At 36.4% G+C, this 25,617-nt stretch overlaps 1 protein-coding gene across 1 annotated transcript in view; it reads left to right on the top strand.

Moving 5' to 3' along the window:
• The window catches only part of TMEM131 (transmembrane protein 131), a 94,463-nt gene that overhangs the window by 40,860 nt on the left and 27,986 nt on the right, over positions 1 to 25,617 (top strand). Inside the window, 15 exon segments of the mRNA XM_042040969.1 lie at positions 6,932 to 7,055; positions 7,965 to 8,081; positions 8,966 to 9,088; positions 9,762 to 9,842; positions 12,463 to 12,613; positions 12,748 to 12,804; positions 13,727 to 13,788; positions 18,868 to 18,976; positions 20,668 to 20,776; positions 21,485 to 21,638; positions 21,740 to 21,910; positions 22,163 to 22,273; positions 22,359 to 22,493; positions 22,932 to 23,036; positions 24,362 to 24,448. Coding sequence (XP_041896903.1) covers positions 6,932 to 7,055; positions 7,965 to 8,081; positions 8,966 to 9,088; positions 9,762 to 9,842; positions 12,463 to 12,613; positions 12,748 to 12,804; positions 13,727 to 13,788; positions 18,868 to 18,976; positions 20,668 to 20,776; positions 21,485 to 21,638; positions 21,740 to 21,910; positions 22,163 to 22,273; positions 22,359 to 22,493; positions 22,932 to 23,036; positions 24,362 to 24,448 — 1,696 coding nt within the window.

The raw sequence follows: 25,617 nt of genomic DNA, 5'->3' as shown, positions 1-25,617 counted from the left end.
GCCATATTCTGTCACTTTGAAGGTAGTCCAGGTAATCTCACATTTATCAAAAGAAATGTATGCCGTATGTCAGGATATGCAAAAGGATATGCAAATCTTTAGCTCACTTGAAGAGATCCCAAATGTTCTCTGTATACATTAAGCCTCTGGGAATGGGATAGAGCTGAGGCAGGTTCTCCCGTATCACTGTGCCAGGGGGCTGCTTGGACTAAGTGTGGAATACTCATTTGGTTATTTAATGTGTAAACCTCTTTCTTGTGTCTCTGAAGCAATACCAGTCTTTTTCTGGAACAAATTCTGCAACATGTTGGGTATTGGAGATTCAGGGCTTTAAAGAACACAAGAAAAAACCTCCCGCCTAAAGCCAGCTCCACAATTAGTTGACTTTTTTTGTTTACCAGCATTCTGTTCCTTGTATTCTCTCTTTTAAACTATTACTCTCCCCTGTTGTTAAATGGGAATAACTGAGGTGTTCTAACCTACAAACAGTAATCATTGTTACCCTCCATAGCTTTGGGATTTGGTTGCTCAATCTGAGGCTATTTTGACAGAGCAGTCATTATCTGTATGACTTTGTGTTTAAGACAGGTCTGCATATTAGAGGTCTTACAGATGGTCACCTGGGGTGAAGGCTGAAGAATACTTTTGCAGGGCAGTTTATATTCAGTTCTTACACCTGCTTTGTGGGAGAATGTGGATCTTCACAGATCTCGATACATTGCCTTCATCTTTGTTAATTCAACTCTGACTGTATCAAAAGTAAAGTTTAAGCTCTTCACAACTAAACTTTTTGATAGAGGTAACTTTTGATAATGGAGCACTTGGGTATTGAGTATTTTAGGATACTGCCACAATATAAGCTAGAACCGCTTATCAAAAATTTTTTAAAATATGGAATTATTTCAGATGAAGTTGACATCCTACCCCTGTTTTATAGAAATGATTGGTCAGGTGTGAAATTATGGTCTTGGTTACAGTAATATTTTAATCCTTGATCAACATATTTTTCTGTGGTGAATGGAGGTTTTTGCTTCACTCAATTTGAGCAAGGTCCCATTCTCAGACAAAATTTTCTCATGGGTAGGACAATGTTCTTAAGTTCTTTCTTTCAGTTTTGTGTTGATAAACAATTTCATTTTGCATTTCCTTTGAAGTGTTTTGTTTAGGGGCTTTTTGTAATGTTTTCTTGTTTGTGAGCTCTAGTATTTGGCAGAATATTCTATGAAAGCTTGAGCTGGCTTGAAAGCAATTGCTTGGCAATGTTTGCATATTGAGACCTTCTTGCAGGTGTGGAGACCTTATGTTAGTCTAAGTAACGTAAGGGACATGCTTTACTTTAAGGACAGGATAATGTCAGAATGGGTAAAAATCTGGAGAATACAGCCAGGCTAAGCCTGTCTTGATATACCTCTCTTTGAATCTGGACTGCACTGCCTGTAGTTATACTTCTAACTACATGAACTACGAACAAGAAGGCGAATAAAAAGGGGGCATTTAGAAAGCCAAAGTGTATCATGAATGTGCCATACTGCAGTGTAAACTGATTTACTCCCTTGTAAGGCTTGACTGCTGTAAAACTTAGGGGAGGACTAGCATAGTAAGAAAATGGAGAAATGATATTGTTAACAATATAGCTGTTGGAAGTTTTCCTGAGCTATAGTTTAAATACTTGCATCTACTAGATATACAATAGATATAAATGTCCTTAAAACCATGGGAGTTACTTCAAGTAACATGAGGTAAGTTTAGCAAAATGGTCTGTTTTCTTCAAGACCTCTAATCTCTTATACAAAAAAATTGTGAAGAATTTTAGCAACTAGAGAATTTACTCAGATTGCTATTTTTCCTACATTTTACATACATTTACAGCTGCTGAAAGGACCTGTAAGTTGCCTATAACATACATCCAACTATTTACACAGTACATTTGATACACTTGTAATGTGTGAGAGTTGGAGATTGTTGGAATTTTAAAGAAATGTTGCAAAAGCAAACTTCATTTCACTTGGAGTTTGCTGAACGTGAGAAATTGTTGACAGTAGATTGACATTTTGTCCAGATCTGCCTCGGGTTTTTTCACATATCATGCTAGACTGCACAATGTGGCCAAAAGTTCGTTACAGTCTTAGATTCATTCCAGTCACACTCGGTGACATGGTTGGATAAACTCTACTACTTGTATATGTGGTTTTGACAACTGTTTGGAAAAGGCATGGTTTTGTTGTATGGAATCTTAAGTTAGATTCCTAACATAAAATGGGGCACTTGGTCCATTTAGCATGTTACACTGGCACCAACTTTTTGTCAAGTCTAGTGTCAAAGAACTTTCTCTGTTTGTTAAAAGCCTGTGAGATCTGGAAGCTAAAAAACAACTGATTTATAGGTTAGTACATATGCAAAACCAAAACCCTTCTGTTTTCTTTTGCTTTTCTGAGTTGGAGACGCATTTGAGAATGTAAATGTATGTGCTTCAGCTACTCTTAACTTCAGATGAAGAAGCCACTTGCCTGTGTCACTCAACCATTTTTGTGTGAAGCAGGAAGAATGCTCTGCTTGCTAATTCTCAAGTTTTGTACATCGTGCAGGCTTCCTTTGTGTAAGGAAACTAGCATTTTCTTCAGTACGGGCACAAAAGGCATTCCCTTTCAGTTTCTAGAGGTAACCTTGTAAGACCAGCTCGTTTTGTTTTTTTTTAATTAAAAGTAGTTGGATACATTACAAGTCAACACCCAAGTTCTTACTGTTGGAGCTTGCTCAGTCTGATCTTCTGGCTGGAAAACTGTCTTCATTGGTTCTGGAAATTCCCAAGCATAGGAGAGTGTCCTCAGCACCTGACTTTGTATGCTTTCAGCATTACACTCTGCCTTCTAGGCATCTGTTACTCACCCCCTGTCTGATAGGATACTGTATGACAGGATACTGATTTAACCCTTGTGACACTTCTGATATGTTGCGTGACAACTGGTTTTGCAATTGTTTCTGCAGTTGCCAGAGATGCTAAATGAAAGAAATACATGGGGGAAAACATATGTCGCATTCTCAAAATTCATGAGGAATTTACCAGAACTGAATATTGAGTATATTTACCTATATTCCCAGCATTTCAAAATGTAACTGGGAAGCTTTTGGTTGACTTCATTTCTCTCTCCAGTCTCATTAGAAAGAATTAAGAGATGGAAGATGAAGAATGTATCTGCTGAATTTATATATTTTGCTTTTCAGTAGAAGATTTGTATCAGTTTTCATAAATCAAGTGAGCATTTTACAAAGGTGTTTAAACAATATGCAGTAAGAAAAAAAATTAATTGTGCTTTTAAAAGGGCATTTTCTCAATTTATGTTTGCTTCACAATGAGTAGCTACTAATTTTTGCAAATCAATTTTGGGCCAATAACGCAAGGACTCATCTCCCAAAAATTTGCAGGAGCTGATTTCCGTTGTTAAAAGAATCTACCCTTTGATCCCTGGAACAGCAATGAATTCCATTACAAGGACATGCTTACAATACACTGCAGGTACTAACTCAGACTTTGGAAAGAGTTGAGTTGTAGCAGTAAAGAACATGAACAGAGATTTCTTTACCCATTTGACCAGGCACCTCACCCTTGTTAATTAGCATCTTCTCATCTAGGTTATGGTATCGGTTTTTTTATCAGTGTAGGTGGACCTAGCATTATGCAGGGACAAAGGATCAGGAGCAAAATCTTACATGCTTTGATAGTTGGTGTTTGCCTGAAGGTCTGTGTCTATACCATCTTCTCACAAAGAAAAGTGCTAGCTGTTGACTGCTCTGGGAAATTCCACTCTAAAATTGGCATCAGCTACAGCCGTACATGTGCAGTTCATTGTGGTTTGATAATCTGCAGCTTGGAGAGCATCCCTCATGAGATTATTGCTTGGGATGCAGGTTCATTAGAGGTGTCTGGTGCACTCTGCCCTACCTGGATTTTACCATGTCTGATGGCAGAAAAAATGGGTGAGGTTTGTGAGGTCCTATTTCTGTATATTTGGCTAACATCACACTTAAGGAATATAAGGAACGCTGTATCTCAGCCAAATGTAATATCAGACTCATTGTTTCAAAATCAGAATGATCAGCAAAGGAGTAAAGTAAAACAAAGTCCTATCAGAATTCCTTTTTAGTGCCTTCTCCCTTTATTACCTGTAATTATACTGTAGTAATTTAGTCTGCAATATGAAATTAGTGAGCTGTGTTGTTGGTCATGGTCATGGCTGTTTCCCTACCAGTTTGTTTTTATAGACTTGAGCCTATCGAACAGATGGATTGTCCCTTCTTTTCAGAACTGCAAAAGCATGAAGGTCCTAAAGATTTTATTTGCAAACTACCTTTCTGGCATGAGCTGACTTGTGCTTCACTATTGCCTGTTCATTCAAGATCATTTTCTTGGCTTTGTGATGTTTCACACATGATGCATCATAGGTGTCACTGAAGTGAACTTCTGATCTTCAGTTTTCAGTACATAACTGTTTCTCTTTAGAGACCACAGATAATACACTAGTCATGTCATTTGCTCACATGTAATACAGTGATTAAAATCTACTCATCTCTCTCTTCCTGCTGTTGTGGTTGGAAGGAACTGTTCAGTTTGATTCTAGTTTTTGCTGTTGAACTCCTCCTATGAAGAGTGGTTGGAGTGCTTTGTTACATACTAGGAGGATAATTTCCCCTTCTTGACAAGCTGCTGAATGTGCTGTGGGGAAGTGTCTGAAAACTGCACTGTGGCAAGCAAAAGAGTTACACTAAGGCGCTAGGAGCATGTCTTCCACTAAGGAGAGTGAAAAATTGTAGTGAGAACTAGAGAACAAACAGCTGATCCTCGAGCTGAAAGAGCTTTCTTCGGTGGTGGAGGAGATTGACTGACTGTTTTATTTCTTCCCTTTTAAAAAAAGAAATTGGCTTTGGATACTGGTTTAAGGCTTGACCACTTTGTCTAAACAAGGAATTTGCTGCAAAAGTGTTGACTGGTATAAAAGCTTCTGCCTTTCATAGTTACCAAGCAGATAAAATACTCAAGGCCATCTGTAGTGATGTCAGTGAAAGAGTGTTTGAAGCAGTGGGTTCTGAATTCAGGAGGTGTTGGGTAACTCCGTATCAGCAGGCACTTTTCTTGGTTGTGGATTTGCATGTTTGTTGTTATGCTGGGATTTTTGGTGGGGGTGGGGGTAGAGATGAGGAAGTTTGGAGGGCTGGCTCTCATTTGCATTCCTCTGGTCTGGTAAGCTTTATCCTAGCAAAAGAAGAACAGGTGCATAGGTTTACTGTTTAATTCCATTGATCAACAGTGTAGCAGTTACAGTAGTTAATGCAAAATGTCACAGCTGATAAACCATTTCCCTTTCTGACATCCCCTTGTATGCTAGCAAGAGATAAAAATATATTCTGTTAGGGCTCAACCCAGGTGTTTGGTTTTGTACAGGTTTTAAAAGGCGAGAGAAATTGTGATCTTTGTTACTGGTGAAGTTAGAGGAATCAAAATGAGATTTTTTGACAGTGAAAGAAGGATCGAGAACAAGTGTTTGCTGTTGGAGACGTGAAATTAGGTGACATGAAATTTGGCAAGCAAAGCAAAGAGTTTTACAGTGGCAGAATGCAGATATATTTTTGTTAGTGATGATGTCCTTTATTGATAGTTAATAATTGTGTCTTTGAATTGTCTTAGCATCTGCTTCTTTAGCCCGTGTTTCATGTGTAGGAGGTTCTGTAAGCACAATCACTTTGAAAATTATGGCATAGTTTGTTTATTGTCACTAAATTCTCCGTTCAATGGAGCCTTTAATTTACAGCAAAGTTATGTTGCTTCATCTCTTGAGATATACTCCACACCCCCTCTCAGTTGAAAAACTGAGACTGCAATAGCACATATTAATTTGGTCTGTTAAGGTTAATTGAGGATGGCAGAACAGCTGCCTTTTTCTCGTCAGCATCACTGCAGGTACTACAGGTCGTAATTCTTATCAGTAGTTTTGGGTGTCCTTGCAGTGCTTGGAGCAAGTGACATGGGGGAGAGTGCTGGATGGAGTACATGTAACCTGAAAGTTAAGAGTTAACTGTTTTAAATTCCAGAATTCCAAATGCAGCGATTTGTAATCGGCACGCTCTATTAGTGCTTTGGTGCTGATACTTAACATGTATGAGTTAAAAGGCATGAAAAAAATTCTGAAGAGAAAGTCTGAAAAATAATTGCTGAAACTGGAGCATCTATTGTCACCTCAGCTGTTGTAAGCAAAAAGAAACAAGCCAAAAGTTTGTGTTGAATAAATTTGTTAGCATGTCTTGTTACTGAAAAATTGTGCAGTTGTTTGACTGTGTAACTTCCATGTTTTAGGTTCCTAAGTTCTAGAATTTGTCTCAAGCCTTTATTTTTTTACTTAAGGTATCAATTCAAACAAAATACAGAAATAAAATAGTTGTTGCTGTACATGTCTGCATACTTAATTCTGTAGACAGTGTTCTAAAATATAATACCAGAAAAATTCTGGGTTCTGGGTAAGCCTACTTACAGTATATCATAGAAAAAATTGGCATTTAGACTTTTGTCTAGGGTGTGTTCTCTTTATTTTCAGTTGCTGTGTGCACCCTGTCTTAAGATAATTATTTAGAGGTTCTAGCATAGGAATAGAAAACTTTGCTTCTTTTCATTCTGAAGTAAAAACCTCACAATGGAATGAGCATGATGCAACATTAGGTAAACCTTCAGGAAAAGTAAGCAATAAAATAATGGAAGATAGGTTAACTAAGTAATTCTTCTAGGTCCAAGTTACATACATTACTTGAAAAAAGCATTAAATGCAAAGCTGTTGTCAGTGTTCATCACTTTTATGCTCCTATCTGGTGTAATGGGAAAAAGTCCAATGCTCTATTGTCTAGATTTCTAACACTTTGAAAATATTTTCTCTCTCTATTTTGACAGGCCAGTTGGAATGCCAAAAATGGAAAAAGTTTACCTACATAACCCTAGCTCAGAAGAAACAATTACATTAGTATCAATATCTGCTACAACATCACATTTTCATGCATCGTTTTTCCAAAATAGGGTAAGTTTTTTTGCTTTCTCAAAATGAGCTTTTCTTCCCCCTCTCCAATCTGAATGGAAGCTTCTTTAGAAGAGTGACTTACTGCAATAATTACACACCTAGAAGTATTAAGATACTGCAGTTCTTCATCTCAGAGCAAATCTGAGCTGAGCACAGAAACACAAGGAGTTCTGACTGCATTGGAAATGTATATTGTAATTGATGGTTTAACAGCAGATCTCCTTTGTTGCTGAGGTGAGTACATTTCCTTAGAGCACTTACAGAAACAAACTGTTCCTATATTTCTTCTGAATATTCCAAGTCACATGAAGTTGTGTTAGTTGCAGTAGTCACTCCAATGTACTTAGAGCTGTAAGTAACAGTTCCTGTGTTACAGGAACTCGCACATTCAAAAGCCTGGTGTCAGCGGCTGGTTAACTCCTAACCTGCTGTCAGGTAGAGCCCTCGAGTTTCACTTTTGTCTGCGAGGCCTGTGGCTTAACAAGAGCCATTAAATGTGAAAAAATTCAGAAAACCTGTCCATAATAAACAACCTGTGGCATTTATGGAAGTCTTGTAGCAATTGCATTTCTCCAGTGACCTTTGAACTATCAGTCTAAAATATTTTTGTGATAAGCTAAAGTCTAAATTCAGAATTCAGCGCAAAAATTCAAGTAAATATGATTCTGTACTAGATAATAGTTTTAAATGAATTCTATTTTTATTAGTTTGTACACATTTCATTTTTCTGAAAGTTCTGATTTTCTCTTTCCAAATCTGCAGTTGACTGCCTTAACTTCAGTATTCCATAAAGAACACGTGAGAATCTTCTGTAGCACAAAAACTTTTATTCATCTGCATGATGCAATTTATTCAGTAAACAGTTTTCCTTATCCTTCTGCTTGCTTGCTTTTATTTTATTTTTTCCAGAAAATTCTTCCAGGAGGGAATACGTCCTTTGATGTAGTTTTCCTCGCAAGAGCAGTGGGAAATGTAGAGAACACTTTATTTATTAACACTTCTAATCATGGGGTATTTACTTATCAGGTAAGAGAATTACACTCTTTCCAGAAAAGTGAAGTGTGAGTCAGCCAAAGCAGTATCTATTTTGGTATGCTTAACCATCCAAGGATATTTGCACAACATTGGTGGGTTGTTGGTTTGTTTCTTTTTTTCCATCAACCCAGTTGAAGAAGTTTCCATCCCTGTTGTTTGTTGTAACATGGGTACACCATTGTAAAGATCAGTAGGACAGTACTGTAAGCCAGATCAATGGAATTAATTTAAATTCTCCCAATACCTTTTCTTGTGTGTGTTATTTTACTGGCTCATTGTAGTGATCTAGCTCATCCTTTAGCTCTTGACTTATCTGATCCAGTGGCAAGACAATGTTATTCATTAAGCTGGCAAAAAATTACTCACTGGAGATTCAGAAAGATAATTCAGACAGATGAGAGAGACTGAAAAGTGAAAAATGAGAGAAATCTTCTTGTTGAAAGAATATGACTCTTATCATGACGGTGTTTTGAAAACAACAACAAAAATGCTTCCCAATATGAATAGTTTCATAATTATATGATTAAAGGAACGTATCATATTTCATTAACCTTTATCTGGTATCTAGTATTCCAGAGTGTCAGAAAAAAGGGTGGGTTTTTGATTTCCTGTTTTTCAGTATACATGTAAGTAAATAGTAGAAATAGCCTTTAGAGGAATATAGCCTAAATAGAGGAATAGCCTTTAGCTGCAAACTAAACCAGTTTCTTTATTTCAGAGCTTTAGTATGATACTGGTTTTAAAGGTTTGGTTACAAGTATACTATAAAATTTATCAAAAAGAGTTTTTGATGGATTGCTAAAATGGGTATGCATGTTAGGCTCTGCAACAATTGCATACAGCTGCTTAAGTTTGTGTTTCTTTCTCTGAACCAGGTGTTTGGCATTGGAGTTCCGAACCCCTATCGATTGCGCCCATTTATTGGGGCACGAGTTCCTGTAAATAGCAGTTTCTCTCCTATAATAAATATACATAACCCTCACAGTGAACCTTTGCAGGTGAGCCTAAGAGAAAAATCATTAAATGCTCGTTTTTGGTATTAAACTGAAATTTTGTTTATTTTGGTACTTCTTAAAATTCTGTTTGAACTTTAGAGCTATTTGAGATCATGTCTTTCATATTATAAGATTTTTTTTTTCTGCTCAGATGCAAATCAGTTCTCGACATTGTAGATTATAGTCGCAGATCTCTTAATTTCCAAAACTGAGGTTTTCTGGTGAAATTTCAGTTTTTAAATGGTTGTAATTTCTGAAAAATAAAGATTTAAACTTCACTGATAATTAGGAAGAATACTGAAGCAAACAAAGCTAAACAGATCTTTTAATCCAGTGATGCCTCTTGGCTTCATTCTGTCTGGTTTGCACAGCATAAGTTGTTGTTTCAGTATACTCCAATATGTAATGTTGGAAAACATTCTTTTGTTCAGGCAGGATTGATGTCTTTACCTAACCAAATGCTGATTCTGTTAAGTGATTCACAAACTGTAAAATGCTCTAGAAAGCACATAAAATGTAGCACTAGCAAATGGCTATATCAGCATTAAAGTGAATTTGTAAGATATTCCAGTAGTCAAATAGTCATTAAGCTATGCCATTGCACATGATAATATCTGATAACTAAGCAGGATCCCTTTAAGCCTGAGTGCTAACCTTTTCCTGTTATCCACCTCAGGTGGTAGAAATGTATTCCAGTGGAGGTGATCTCCATTTAGAGCTTCCAACAGGTCAGCAGGGAGGTACAAGAAAGCTATGGGTGAGTAGTTGTGTCTTGCAGCACTTATTGTACTTACTGGGAGTTTTTATTTTGATATGAGCTTAGGCTTTGGGGTTTTTTTACTAGCTTTGACTCTTGTCATGTAATCATTAAAATACCCCATAAAAATGGAAACAATAACAGGGTCTGTTAATGTTGTGGTAGTAGGAGTTGAATGAAAGGTTTAATTACAATAAGCCATATGTGTAGAGCTGTGCTGTTTTGAAATGCGAAGAACAAAATGATTCCCATTAGAATGAATTACACCTACCTGAGCTTTCAGTCCTGGAGGCCTGTGAGCTGGATCTAACCCACAGAAAAAGTATACATGGTTTTTTTGTGTTGGCTTTTTTGTTGGTGATGGGGTTTTTTTAACTTAGAAAGTCCTTCCTGCAAATTACTATAAATGCACACATGGGTTGAAAATGAAGCTGAACAAATTTAGGGAAGAAAAATCTATCATGGACTACTAAATAAAACAGCAGTGTGTCTAGCTGAAGTAAATCGCTAGATCATGAGTTGAGAATGGCTGGAAACTGTTCTGGAAAATATTCCTACATGCATGCCCTGCAGCTACTCCCTACTCATCATGTCTGCTGCTAGAGTCAAGGTAGTGGAATGGATGGACCCATGGTCTGGCTCATGAAATCTGATTTGAAGTAACACAAACTGATATCTTTAAGTGAAATAAAATTTAGAATAATCCCGAAGGTATGGTTTTTGGCTCCATGCTGTATGTCACACCATTGATAATGTCCAGCTAGATACAAAACTTATTTTCCTTTTCAGTTAGAATGAGTTGATTTTGTGATGACTGGTTTTTGGTCTGGGAGAGACTTCAGAGCCATTGAGCCCTAAGCTTGTCTCTTGCTCAAGTGTGTCATTACAGTCATGTGACAGTTATATTTGTTTTAAGAGGATATTTCCAAGGCAAAGTAATTTCCAAGTGAGTTGCAAAGGACAATCACAATACTTAATTCTTGTCTTTTCTGGAGAAAGTCCATTAGAATGGCAGTATTTTAGTTTTAGGTACAAAAGTTGCAAGGAAATAAGTATTAACACAGATCACAACTTTTTAAAAAATACAGTGGAAACAGATGCTGAGGGTTAGATGTTCACATGAAAATGGATTTTAAAGCATAAATGTCCTAATGTTTTGACACTGTTTTAGTCAATTTGCATTGCTTCTATAGATAGCCCCTTCCTAGCTGTCAGGAGAACTCAAGGGAGATGTTTTTCAGAGCATGTAGCTTTTCAGCTTCTCTCAGCCAGGTTGCCAGTTAAAGCCATGAGGACTTGCATGTGAAAGCTTCTGGTGTCCTGGAAGGACTAATCCTCTTGTTTCTTATATCCATCCATTTTCATACCCATTGGTATGCATTTTCATATAACTATTGGTATTTCAAAACAATAAGACAACTTGAAGAAATCAAACCAGTAGGAGGAAACACACAGGTACATCATTATATTGGTTATGTCAAGAGCTGTACTGCGGTTAGAAAAAGCTTCAAAGTAGAAGAAAATATTTGAAATATGGTGATGATACTTTGACATATGGATATGCATAATTGTATAAAATTGTTGTGATGGCAAATGCTTGAATGATTGGATGAAGCAGTCTGCATATGCAGGAGTATTTTTGTAATCACTCTTTGAAGTTACTTCAGGGATCTGACTGACTTTGGATCCCTAGTTACACATATGGAAGAGTCAGATCACATCCTTTGAAACATTAATAAATGGATGCATTATGTTGGGTCTGTGAATAAATGTGAAAACAGAACTTGAAATCTTCTTACTTTGATAATCAACAGTTTTCAAAGAATACATCTGCAGTCATTGTGCCTTAGAAAATTTCAAATCAAGGTTTTCGTCTTCTAGTTAAAAACAAAAATCAAGCAACCAACCAAAAATCCAATCCTCAAACCTTCCGTAGTATGGCAGGGAAGACAATCCAATGTTAGTATTTCAGCTGTGGTGCTGAGGTTCGTCTTGTGCTGCAGCTGTGTCCAGCTATTACAGAAAGAGTTGTCTTTCAAACCCTGAATGCCAATTAGAACTGATAGGTGTGGTACAGAAACTAAAATATGTTTTTACTTTGTCCTGTAAATTACATGGTGACTCTCAAAACCTGGAGCTCCACAAGCTTCTGGCTACATGGAGTTGTGCACTATTTTAATTTGTGTTTAGCACTGAAACTATATGGCTTGTGTCTCCTTTGGAGAAAAAACAATTAGAATATGCAAAGTCAATATTTGATGTTACTGTCAACATTTTTTCTGAATATCTTTTGTTTATTGCCAGATTCTGTTAATTTAGTCTGTGTTTTTACCACAAATTTAATATATAAAACTTAGAATCGTAGAATCGTTAACTTAATCAAATGGGACACAAAAGTTCTCTTGCATATACCTATTTTTAATCAGTGTCATATTAGATGATTACAACTATCCTTTATGAATTTAATGGTAATTTTAGTTCTATGAAGTCTGTCTCTTCCTGCTGTTGTAGCTTTTTCTCTTAACACAGTTATACCCAATGCTTCTATTGTAATTATTTGGTGTGACAGCTTTTTTTGTAATTACTGTGCTCTCATAGATATGCTTTGATTATTTATCAGGAAATACCTCCCTATGAAACAAAAGGAGTGATGAGAGCCAGCTTTTCTTCAAGAGAAGCAGATAATCATACAGCCTTCATTAGAATAAAAACAAATGCCTCAGACAACACAGAATTTATTATTCTCCCTGTTGAAGTAGAAGTTACAACAGGTTTGTGAAAGAGTGGTTGAGGTTTTGTTGATTTTTGGGTTTGTTTTGTGTTTTGGTTGGGGTTTTTTTCAGTTATTCAAATTAATTCTTAGTATAATAAGAATATTGTAACTTTTTTCTTTTTTGTTTTTAAGCACCAGGAATCTATTCATCAACAGAAATGCTAGATTTTGGTACACTAAGAACACAAGGTAAACCATTCTTCAGTTCTCCAAGTATTTATCAGGAATAGGGTGGGGAGGGGAAAGCCCAGTTACCTTTGTACTCTTCAGGGTTGCTTGTGGAATGATGCTTTTAAAAAGACAGATAACAACAGCAGGTTACAACAGTGCACAGATGTGAGAGTACTTGGGGTGTGTACAAGCAAGCAGTAGTTTGCACACCAGGTTGTAAGTCCAATAGTAACATTAGTGTTACACAGTTGCACATGGCATAGTCTGAAAAGCATTTGGGTTCACTTAGTTTGTGAACTTGTTTTGAAAGATTGCTTCACATCTGGGTAAGTTTTAATGATTTTCAGACACAGCGAAAAGTGAAGGTGTGCAGACTTGATCAAATGTTTTATGACAGGATCTTTTTTTAATTGCCACTTACACATTTGTGCTTAACATTTTATGCTTACATTAATATTATTTAGTGATAAAAATATATATATCAGAAAGTAATAAAACTGGAGGTATTTTTTTTGAAACTGTAAGAGGGATTTATTGCTGAAGAAAAGTGGTATATTTTTTTCAACCAAAAAAAGATAGCTTCTGAAGAACTTTTCCTTGCAACTTTCTTAACATGTAAAGATTTTCAAGTAAGAGTAATTTCTTCTGAACATGGGTGCACCTGACAAAGTCATTCATTGTGGTATTTTTAGTCTGTTCACTTCTTAATGTGTAGAAATATGAGTGGTAAGCTGAAGCATGTAATACATACTAATACACAAAATTGCAGTTTGTGTCAGATTCTTCGGACTACCTATTTTGACTGTTCTGTCATGTTAGTATAACTTTTTAACACAGAACAGTGGAGTTACAGAAGAAGCCAGCTAGTGTAAATTACTTTGTATAAGATTCACATGTTAAAGTAGCCTAATAGACAGGTGTGGTTTTTGTTCTTTAACAGATCTGCCAAAAATTTTGAATCTGCATTTATTAAATTCAGGAACAAAAGATGTGCCAATTACAGTAAGTTTTATTTTCTTTCAATTTGAAACTTTCTACTTGGATTTACTTTTTCTCATAAAAATTGATCATTCACAGGTTCACCATATAGTGTTCAGAATTAGAAGCTAGGTTATGTGTGACTGAAAATGTAACTTAATAGTAGAGCAAGTAATTGTGATGCGTGGTAAAATTAATTTGCTTCATAGCCTTCTTTGAATGCTCTGAACAGCATTTTTAGGCTGCAATATCTGAACCTTTGTAAACTTTTATACTTGAGGACTGTAATTCATGTTCAGTGAGTGGGAGAGGAATACAGAGTCTGTGAGATTCTTTGTCCTCATCATACACACATCACATTTACACATCAGTGTAAAAAGCGGTTGCCCAACATAATTTTTTGAGATAAGCAAATAGTAGCTTTCAAGAGCTGACTGTAAACTGACCCTTGTTTTCTTGAGCTTATCTTCTTTGTTGCTTGAAATATGAAAAGAACTCAAACACTCTAGGGCCCTTAGCAGTAAGACCACTGCTGCTGAACGTGAAGTGCAGCCAGCTTCAGAATTCTAGCATTTGGATTTTCTACTTTCCATTTTTATTACAGAATTTTGGCTCTAGTCTGGTAGTCCGCCCTTGTTCATTCATACCTTTTCCTGTGTGATTTTTCTCATTGCCCACTGTTTTTCTCACTTCTTCCTTCTCCCCTTCCTGTCTTCCTTCTTTTCCAGATTTAGTTGTGTAGCTAGCTATACCTTGTCCCAGTGCACTTCAAAAAGTGTTGAAGTGTTGAAAAGAAACCAGAGGAGCCAGAAGAATGACTGAAGGATTGGCAAAGGTTTCTTACTTGAGATCTTGGAGAGCAGTTCTGTGTTTATAAAGCTTGAAGCTGTAACTATGAGGAACAGTGTTTTAGTAGTAGAGATCTGCAAAACTTTAGGATACTGGAAACTGAGGCTAGATGAATTTAAAGTAGAAACAGGACACATTTTTAGTGATGAAGATAAGTTTTCACAGTGACAATAGTCCATTGCAGTACTTGCTAAGCTGTTATTCACTAATAATTTTTAAGTCAAGAGAAACTTACGGTATACTGCAAACAAGAGAAACTTACAGTATAGCGCAAGAAGATTTTAATTCATTGAGGTCCTAATGCTTATTGCATTAATGAGATCAGGTGATCCTATAGGAATCATGGCTTTGTAAGTTATAGCACAACTTCCATAGAGGGCTTTGAAAACCAAAAAGACCTGTATATGATTTTTGCATTGAGAGGGTTGGTAAATTCATTAAATTATTTTCCAGCTATATTTGACAGCATGCTTGTCTTCTTAGATTTTACAGTTTTTCCTTTTTTTTAAATTTATTTTTTAAAGTGTGTAGTATACTTGCTGAGTACAATGCAGATAACCATATTTTCAGACCATCAGTATCACTCCTAATACCTGGTAGTGTAGAGCCTAACTCATACTCCTCCATTTAAAAAAACCCCAAGCCTATCCATTTTTTTAAAAAATCTGTGGTCTTCAGACTATGGGCTGTAAACCATAAATATCGATCTAATGGAAGGCCGTCACTTGATAACCATTATACACATCATGACAAAGCTTTTCCAGATAAATTATTTTTTTATTGTGTATCAAAGCAGTTAATTTGGTATTTTTAAAGCCTTTGGGAGTCACTTTTGCAATGAAAAAGCTACCACACAGGTTCAGACATGATCCGTTTTTCAGTGTATCACATGGCACATCAAGTCAGTTGTTCTTTTCATTAAGGGACTCTGTGAATTTCTGCTGCTGTACCAATTAAGGAATTTAAAAGTGGTAAGCAAGAGTAAAAAAATTTTGGAGGGAACTTGGAGAATAGCTTACTTCTAGGAAAGCTTGACAAATAGACTTCTGACCCTTGAGAGCTAGGGTTTAGAAGTAGTGAGACAGAGCTGTGTGACAAATTTCATCTTAATGTCAGAAGAAAAGGCCAGGGCTATATTTAGCATATGTTTAAGCTGGGTACTGGAGGAACTAAATATCTTCAGGTCATCAGTGTGTGAGAGACCGCTACTACTGTTGCCAGAGTTGTAGCTGTTCTGCCTTCAAGTACTTAGTCATGCTGTGGTCCAACCAATTGGTTGTGGAAAATAAGAGCAAGTCACTTTCTTTTTTGAGTTTTTAAACTCCTTGTAATATCGCCCTCATTTTGTAGGGTTTGTTCCATTATTAAGGAGGATAATGCTTATTTCGTGACGGATGAACTAGTCATGCTGCAACAATTAAGCCATTCTGTCAAAAATCTGGTAAATGTAGATTGTTGAACACTTTCGTTTATCCCTTCTCTATAATGAAAACTTTGTGTTTCCTTAAGGCACTTTGGGCCTATTTGACTGCCAAAAGCAAAGGGACACTTCAAAACTTGAGGTCGTGACCATATTTGATGCATGAAGAACCAGGAACTTCAGAACAGCCTTAGTGAAGCTGAATTGTATCAGTTCGAAAACAAAAGTGTTTTGTATAAGGAAGTATTTAGTTCTGTCCCAACTTTAGAATAGGGGTTAATTTCTCGTAGCAGTCTGCAAGAAATAGTTTACTTCTGTGTTACGTTTTCATCCGCACGTTTGAGTACATGTGTCTTGAAATTATCAAAGATTACAATTTAGTAGTAGTTTATTCCATGGCTGTTCTGGATGGTTCTTTATGGAGAAAGTGAGCTTTAGGTAGTTAGGGGTTTCTCTGTCTATACAGAAGGCCAACAAATTACTGACAGTTGTGTCTGTAAAAGCTAGTAAAACGGTACAGTAGTGGTTCTGACACTAACGGAACTATCCTAAAACTGCTACCTGTAGCCACAGGGCTTTTTTTGTCTTTGTTAAGTGGGCAAGACAAAACTAGGTTCAGGAGCCTTCTGACTGGTAGACAATTACAGCTGAACATGTGCCAGTCTTTCAACCCGTACTCTTTAGTTTATTGGAATACATGTAGTCCGAGAGTCCTGAAACCTTCAAAGTCTCTCTCAAGAACTCCGCAAAAGCACAAAGTTTTAGCCCCCCTTTGTGTCCTTTAGAACATTTAAGGTCTTAATTTTTCTGCAGTTACGCTAAATATTGAGTGTGTCTTTACAGAGCGGGGTCAGGAATCTTGAGTGGGGCCATGTGTTACTGAAGCATGTCTATTTAAAATTATTTTTCCCTACAAAAGTTGCTGTTAGATTAATTTTCTGAGAAAATTGGTAGTATTATGTTCTTGATTAAACTTTTATGTACTTCCAGGATCTGTCCATGTTTGATGATTTTTAATGCATATTTCAGGACAGGTTTTACTTGAGCTTTAATGAAATAGGTTGAAATTTGAGGAAAGTGAAGTTGAAAGGATTCTTAAGGATGTTTGTTTTTTCTTTAGTTGTCTTAATTCTGTATTTCCCTTTATAGTATGTAATCAAGCAACAGATGAAAAATGTGCATTATGTAGTTCAGAAATTTTCAACAAAACAGTGTAAATTCCTTCCTTAACTAAATTAACCAGTTGTAGACATTTTGAGTAAATACTTGTAGGTTTGTTGCACTTGTGGTTTAAGAGATGCATCTCTGTAACCTGCCATTTTTCTGGCAACAGGCTGTCCTTCTGAATATTTCCAGTTTGATTTACTAAATGAAATCAGCATTATTTCAGACCAGTAATTAAAGGAAGCATTTTTCATGAAAAGAGCTTCTAAAAATGGTTGTCCTCTCTGTTATGCAAAAGTTGTGAACTTTATCACAGCTTTGGTTTCATCTGCTTTAAGAGGGTTTTTTTTAAGGATATGTCAAGATTTCAGTTTTGTAGTGTGGATTTCATCAGAAGAAAATTGAGATAGTTATTAATTGACTTATGAAGAGAAATACAAAATATCTGCCCCCCATGTTTGCAGACATGATGGTGGACAAAGGTCAATGCTATAAATCCAAGATACAAAACTTCTGGTTGAGTTAACTGCACTTATTCGTTAGCTGCAGGACTAGTGCTGCTTGTTCCTGCTAAGGATCATGTGGTCTGCAGAACTTAGTTATTTATGCACACTTTTATGGCTTTAATTTACAATCAAGGACAGCTTGGCTTGGGAGGACTGTAATTGGTTTGTACCGCTAGCTGTCTGCCTTGCTCCTCCCTGACCAAGAAAGGCTCAGCTGCTTATCAAGCAGTTGCTAAACCTCTGCAGCCCAGCAGAAGGTAAGGCAGCACTCATTTCAGTTTCAGTAATACAGCATCCTGTAATTTGCTGTGGCTTAACAGCTGCTGCATGAGCAGCTGAGCTGTTCTTAAAGCAAGAGAAGACAGCTGGGGAGGAAGAATCATGGCAGCCATCCTAATTTTAAGCAAAACAAGAGTAAGAGCTTTTAAGTGCTTCATGCCCAGTTTCTCTGTGGAATCTAGATAGAGAGCTTGCTAGCAATCTTTATAGTCTTCAGATGACGTGGAATCCCTTATCCTACGGCATGGTACTATGAGTACCTCTACAAATCAGCTCTGGCTAATAACTGACACAATAGCTCATTTACCTTTTCCATTTAGTTTAAAACAGTAATCCTCAGATGAAAAAAGTGACCTTGTAAAGTGTTAGTGTAGAAAAAGTGTCATTGCAGATCTACAAAATGTTTCTCTATACAGTTAGTTGTTTTTTTCTCTGCAGACTTAGCATGGGATTGGAAACAAGGGAGATATCTGCATCCTCTCTGGTAGTTTCACAACTCAGTCAACAGCTTTGTTAATGAGTGTACCAGGAACAAATAGCCTAGCTATTGTAACCCTGCAGCATTAAGAATAAAAATTAAATCTTAATTTAAATAAGGTTTGTTTTCTATTTTATTAATATTTTCTGGCCATACTGTCACTTAATTCAACATCCCCAAGGAGAACTCACTGTTACCCACTTTCTTGTATATTGACTGAGTAATTTGTAGGACCTGAAAAAAAATTCTAAAACCACTTGTAATGCTGCTTTGTCATGGGAAAGACAGACCTGTAAGAGCTTGGCCAAAACTAGTTGCAGTTGTATCACTGTGAAAGACACATGAAGGCTTCACAGCATGTTAGCAATGATAAATTTACAGGTGCTTCTTATTTTGATTGTTTGCAGAGTGTTAGACCTACACCACAGAACGAAGCTATAACAGTACATTTCAAGCCCGTTACGTTAAAAGCCTCTGAAAGTAAATATACCAAAGTTGCAAGTATTAGCTTTGATGGTAAGTACCACTCCTCTCTTCTTATAACTTGTCAAGTGCTTCTGAAAACTTACTGAAGTTTCATTGATTATTTTCACTCTCTTAACAAAATGCTATTTATAATTTTGAGAAGGAAATGGAATTTTCCTACCCGGAAAAGGCTTATAGTTCTTCTGAACTTTAGTTATTTCTGAAAGGATTGTCTTTGTTCATGATCAGCAAGTATCTTAGACTGGTAAATACAGATGAGAAGAGAAGGTATTCTTGATTTTTCTAATAAACATAGCAGTATTCTTATGTTAAGGCACTGATTATTTAAATGTATTTTTATTTTAAACAGGCATTTTAAACAGGGTACTGAGACATCTTGTTTAAACTGTAATTCTGCCAGGAAAGGTTGGACCGAGTGATCCTTGAGGTCTGCTTCCAACCTGGTATTCTATGATTTTTCTCCTATATAGTGTGACTTTAAATACTATGCTGACACTTTGCAGAAAGGCGCCTCTGTTTTTATAGAGATTTTAATCAACTGTTAGAATGGTGGTAACTACTCAGATGTTACTGCTTTAAGATGGTAGTTGGTGCTGTAACTCTTTCTGCCTGGATTGCTTAAAAATGGAATCTTATAGATGCAATGCTTGTGGTAGACATAATTTTAGAAGTAGCATGGATAAAGAGGAGAGGATTGATTTTTATTATCATTTATGGATTAGCACTTTAGAAATTTATTAGCTCATGGTTTCTAAGACAAGCGAAGTATGTTTTAGCTTATAAATTCTGAAATAGATAAATTCTGTCAACTTGAGGTGATAATATATTCAGATTTTGAAGCTGGTGGGAATTGTTATATGAGGACCTACTGGCTAATGTATGGTGCATCTTAGAAGGAATGGTGGTTCCTGGGAAAAATACCCAGTTAAGCTGCTTTACGTGTTTAAGAAATTGACTTGACAAATTCTTATCAGTGAAGCAGCCAGCCCTAAATATTTGCAATGTCAGCTGTCCTAATTACATGCAGGGGCTTTGGGGGCTTGGTGGTTTCTCTTAATTAGTATTTGAATCCCCTTGATTTTTTTGGCACTACTGCTACCCAGCTAACATCGCTTGTTCTGTGATCTTGGAGCAGACCTGTGAGCATCACTCTTGGTGCTTTGTGTAGTTTGGGTTCTTACATGGATTCTACTTCTATTTTTGTCTTTCATTTCTTCATTATTAAGAAGTTGTTATGTTTCTGGTCCAAAGTTCCTTTCAACTGGTAGCTCTTAGTGAGGGGACCCAGCAATCTCAGGCTTCTATTCTGTTGGGGAGGGATATATATGTAGGGTTAGGGGAGGTATATATATCTGTATAGTCCATACTCTTAGTGGGCAGTTCAGTTCATCTGGGGTCCAAATTATCTTCTGGACATGTTCAAGTTATTTATATGACAGAAACAATCAGGCTTCCCCATTGTAGATAAGCTTGCTAAATCAGGCAGGTCATCTAACTGTTGTTAAATGGGAAGAATTCAGAATTGGGATCTCGTTTCATAGACTTTACACCATGTCAGTTTGCTTATTGAAATTAAATTTCCTTAAACTCCACTTTTTTCCTTCCATGGTAATTAATTTGTGGGCTAGCTCTGTGGTTTTATTCTTCCATTCATTCTAGTCTAGTTTAATGGATCAATTTTTGTCAGCTTTAACAAACTTCCTATATTCTTGTGTGTACAGCATCAAAAGCTAAAAAAGCATCACAGTCTTCTGGGAAAATAACTGTTAAAGCAAAAGAGAAGAGCTATTCCAAACTTGAAATACCGTATCAAGCAGAAGTGTTGGATGGGTAAGCTTCCAGTAACTGAACATAGCTCAAAAACTAAATGCTCTAAATTAGAAGGGAATATTCCTGTTTTTAAACAAATGGAGGAGGCAGGTAGTCTTAGCCATTCATAAGTTGGTTTCAAGGCTTGAGTTAAAATTGTCCTTAGTGAGTTGTTTTTCGGAGCAGCTGAAGACTGCAGATGAGACATTGGAAATATTTCTGGTTTTGCATTTGCTGTTCTACTTCTATATGAAATACAGGTAGAGAAAATACTTCTAGTTTTAAGCAAAATTTTGGAAGAACTCTGTGTTCCTTGGGTTTTGTTACTTATTTACAAAGTATGGCTAAGTTGACTTTAAAAACATTTTTGAATGAGGTGCTGCTTTATCAACACAACTGGCAGAGTATTTTGAAGGCAAACAAACTAAACCTTACCTATCAGAATTTTTCTGCTGCAGATGCATGATTTGGTTAATAAGAAATATGCATGTTTTACAAATTGTCTCAATACTTCAACACTTCCTTTTAGTCCTCCTATTATTCTGATTTGCATGTTTTCTTATCTTATTTGATTTACTTAGTTATTAATGTCCCTGTAGTGCTAATAATATAGTTTCAGCATGCAGTGGGGTATGTACCTTTTCTGCTGTTTGATGAATTCTAGTCTATGTGTAAGGAAAATACTTTGAGGACAATCTTTATTTTCTTTACACTGTTTTCTTTTAATAGATATTTAGGATTTGATCATGCTGCCACACTCTTTCACATCCGTGACAGTGCTGCTGATTCTGTGGAAAGACTGATCTATCTATCAAACACGTTCAGTTTCGCAGTCCTTATACATGATGTTGTGTTACCAGAAGAAGCAAAACCAATGTTTAAAGTAAGTCCCATTTCAGTGAATGCTTTTACCTAGTAGTAAATGCTTAAATGTGATGCACTTTGTTCAATTGTAACCTTGGTCTTCATTGTTCACTGATCTAGGTCCAGAACTTCAGTAAACCAGTCTTAATTCCACCTAATGAATCCAGATACATTTTTACACTTAATTTTATGCCTTCCACATCATCTGTTCACATAGATAACAATATTCTACTTATCACCAATGCTTCTAAATTTCACCTACCTGTCCGAGCATACACAGGATTTCTAGATGTAAGTATTTTTTTTCCATTTCTTTTTTTTTTTTTTATCTTCTGTCTCATTAGAGGCAGACTTCATAGGACTCTTTAATTCTTTATTCTACTTTTGTGTCTGCTGAAAAATTTTTTTGTTCCCTTTAAAAGCTTTAGTTTTACATAGGAAATTTAGTTGTGTTAAAGTTACTAATGCATTTTTTTATGAGCATAGAGTTTGAGCACACTTTATATTTCACTTATGCTAAAATACTTTTATCAATCTTTCTAGTACTTTGTACTGTCTCCAAAAACTGAAGAGCGATTTATAGATTTTGGCATATTGAGTGCAACAGAAGCTACCAGCATTTTATTTGCAGTCATCAACAGCAATCCAATAGAGGTAAGGATGCATTATTTTTAGTTTATCTTTTAAAAAAATTACATCAGTGTGGTTGCTGAAAACAGTGCCTTTTGTTCTTTTTAAGCTGGCTATAAAAAGTTGGCATATTATAGGAGATGGCTTGGCTGTAGAACTTCTAACAACTGAAAAGGGAAACAGAACAACAATAATTGCAAACCACCATGAACTACAAAATGCTACTGCTTCTGATCAGTCTTCAGTAAGTAATCCTTTGAATCCATTGCTCGAAGCTAGATTTAGGAGGGGAGCAAAGAGACAAACCTCTGCAACTTCTTTCAGTTTCATTTTGGCAGAGGAGAGATAAGAATTCTGAATTTTTGTCTGAACTTGAGTATGATAAAGCATATAGACTTCCTAAATTTATTCTAAGGAGCAGCATTGTATTCAAATTGCTGTTTATGATGTTTACCCTTTCAAAATCTAACCAATCTCCATACCCTCAGATGATGCTCATCATAAATCTGGGATGAGTGGGAATTCATCACCACAAGGAATAGATAATTTTTGTGTTAGTCACTTATCTATGAGAATTTTTTGTTTATCACTGACAGAGGTTTTAAATGGTTTTGAGTCTGTTCTTAGTGAGGTTTCGTTTTGTTTAATGGAATACATTGGTGACTTTTTCTACCATTTACAGGTGATCCTAGCATCAGGCTATTATGCAGTGTTCAGAGTAAGTCTAATAGCGAAGGAACTTGAAGGAATTCATGATGGAGCTGTACAAATCACAACAGATTATGAGGTATATTTATTGTATAATAAATGGGTGTTGCCCAAAAGATATGTTCAGTCTTTAAGTGTTGTATTAGTGGACAGACTGTAGCATGAGGGAGAAGTTGAGGTTGGAAGGGAACTCTGGAGGTCAGGTTATCTTTGCAAGTTAACCCTGCATCATACAACAGTAGTGCTAATTATGCTTCTGTTATGATTTTCATCCGCCTTTCAGAAATATCCATTTAAATCTGACCTAATGCTTTGCAGTTTGGGTTCTTCAGTGACATGACACATCCTGAAAGCATCAATGCATGGATCTTGGGGCGTATCATGTGCTCACAATGTGCTTCTCCATACATTATCAGTTACTGAAACTGAGCTGTAATATCAGACTTTTTTGTCAAAACGCAATGTGAAAGCTGTTTTGGAGAGTCATAGAATCATTAAGATTTGAAGAGACAAGATACCACCATGCCCTCTAAACCATACTGCAGTTTGCCACAATTTGCTGGCAGCTGATGAAACAGAATCCTTACACTGATTATTAGGGGAGGGAACAGCCAGTTGCCTCAACTTCATGTGCCTTATTTTTGCAGGAGACAGTCTAATGAATAATGCAATCGGTATTTAATATCTTTGTGTGATATATGGAAAAAAACCTCAAATGGGACTCTGTGCTTATGAAGTCAGGAAATCATGTCACTGATTGCATGGTTCTCATGGTGCTACAGAAAATGGGAAATTCCCATTTCTGCCAGTTGACAGAGATTTTAAGCTTTTTTGTAATGTATCCACACATGTATGTGACCCTTCAGTTACGGATTCTGAAGCATTTAATTTTCTTGCCTGTTACAAGTTATTCTACTTATATTGGTACTTGAATCTCATTGACATCCCTTCCACACTACTTTTTGGGTGTGTCTTGAGGTATTACAATGACACCTTACGATGTTTTGAGAAGTTAGGTGTATCTTTTTCCCTCATTTACTTTAAAGATGTTACCCTCCTGTTTTCCAACAAAGTAAGCCCCATTCAAATGACACCTATATAATACCCCATTGGGGAGCTTATGTTTTCAGTATGCTTTTCTGTTCCTTGTAGAATAGAACTGAGGATGGCTGAGTGAAGGAGAGCTTCCTGACAGTATGGAGTGACTGTTCAGAATATGATGATGGGTTGAAATCTTAATTCATGTCTCCATGTTTTAAATGTCTGTATAATCCTAGAGTACATTAATTGTAGAATTTCAGGGTTTTGTTATTCTATGCAATTTAAAAGTGGAAGAGACATTTAAAGGCTGGAAATGTAAGAGGTTTTTTTCTAAATTTTTCTTGGGGTTTTTTTTTTGTCCAGATTTTAACTATACCAGTGAAGGCCGTGATTGCTGTAGGCTCACTGACCTGCTCCCCAAAACATGTTTTTCTTCCACCCTCTTTTCCGGTAAGAGAGTTGGGGAGGATTAAATGTTTACTTGCTGTGTTTTTCCTTCATATGCCCTTTTCAAGGGAGACCACTGTCCTGAGTTCTGTGTCAAATTGCTGGAGAGATTGTGCTACTGAACTGTTATGATCAGTTTGTCATTATTTTGGGGGATGTTTGGAGTTTTTCTGCCACGTGTTCCAAGCATGAGTTGTCCCTACATCTCCTCAATAGCCCACTTGAATGGGATCTTGGAATACTCATGTAATGGAATAGATCTTATCAGAGAAAGATAGGTTAGTGAGCAGGACTTCATTGAGTGTTTGCTGCAATTGCCACTAATTCCATCTTCCTTCTGATCTCCTGTGTCACAAATTCTTCTGAAGTCTTTTGCTACTCTTGAGGTCAAACTGTCATGGCTACAGTTGCAAAGATAACTAGTTGTTTTTTATCTTTAAGATCTGGTTGGTCTTTTTTTTTTTTACTATATAGCCTCACCATTATATGGATACTTACTACACTGAGTACCACACCTAGAACTTCCTTATGAACTGCTTCATAAGCTTTTGATAAGCTAAAACAGCTTAAAGATCCACTTCCCTTGCTTTCACTGGAGATAAAGCAGTTTCTATATTCTGTATCTGAACCTATTAGAAATTATTATTATTACTATTATGAAGAAGAAGAATTCCTGTGAAGAATGCCCCTTTTGAGTGCCACGTTCAAATATTTTGTTCCATGTTGGACCTTAAAGTAGTAATATTTTTTTAATCTCCTTTGAGTTTGTTTTAGCTGAAATGGCTAAAGAACTTCTCAGTAATTCATAGTAATAAGCTCACAGTCTTGGTCAGCTTGATTTTTGGGGGGGCTCTGTCTTGTTTGTTTGTTGTTTGTGGCTTTTTGTTTTGGCTTTGCAGTTTTGGTGGGGGGTTTTTGTTTGTTTGGATTTGGGGAGTTTTGTTTGGTTGGTTTGTTTGCTTTTGCTTTACTTTGTTTAGGCAGATACTACTTCTTGTAGCATCTGTGTTTCTCAGGCATAGCTTCCTTGATGTCATTATTCTTTCTCTTCCCCAGATTGTTGTGATTTTTATTGTCTTCATGCTTTTTCTAGTAATGTTTTCAGACAATTTTTCATTCAGGGGACCTTTGGCCTCCTGAATTTTGTTTGGGAGTATAGATTAAGATACAAT

This window comes from Corvus kubaryi, unplaced genomic scaffold (assembly GCF_017639235.1).
Source record: "Corvus kubaryi isolate FWS band 111438036 unplaced genomic scaffold, C.kubaryi_AGA036_p1.0 133, whole genome shotgun sequence".
Taxonomy (NCBI): domain Eukaryota; kingdom Metazoa; phylum Chordata; class Aves; order Passeriformes; family Corvidae; genus Corvus; species Corvus kubaryi.
The sequence above is the reverse complement of the archived record's forward strand: the minus strand, read 5'-3'. Positions and strand labels throughout refer to the sequence as shown.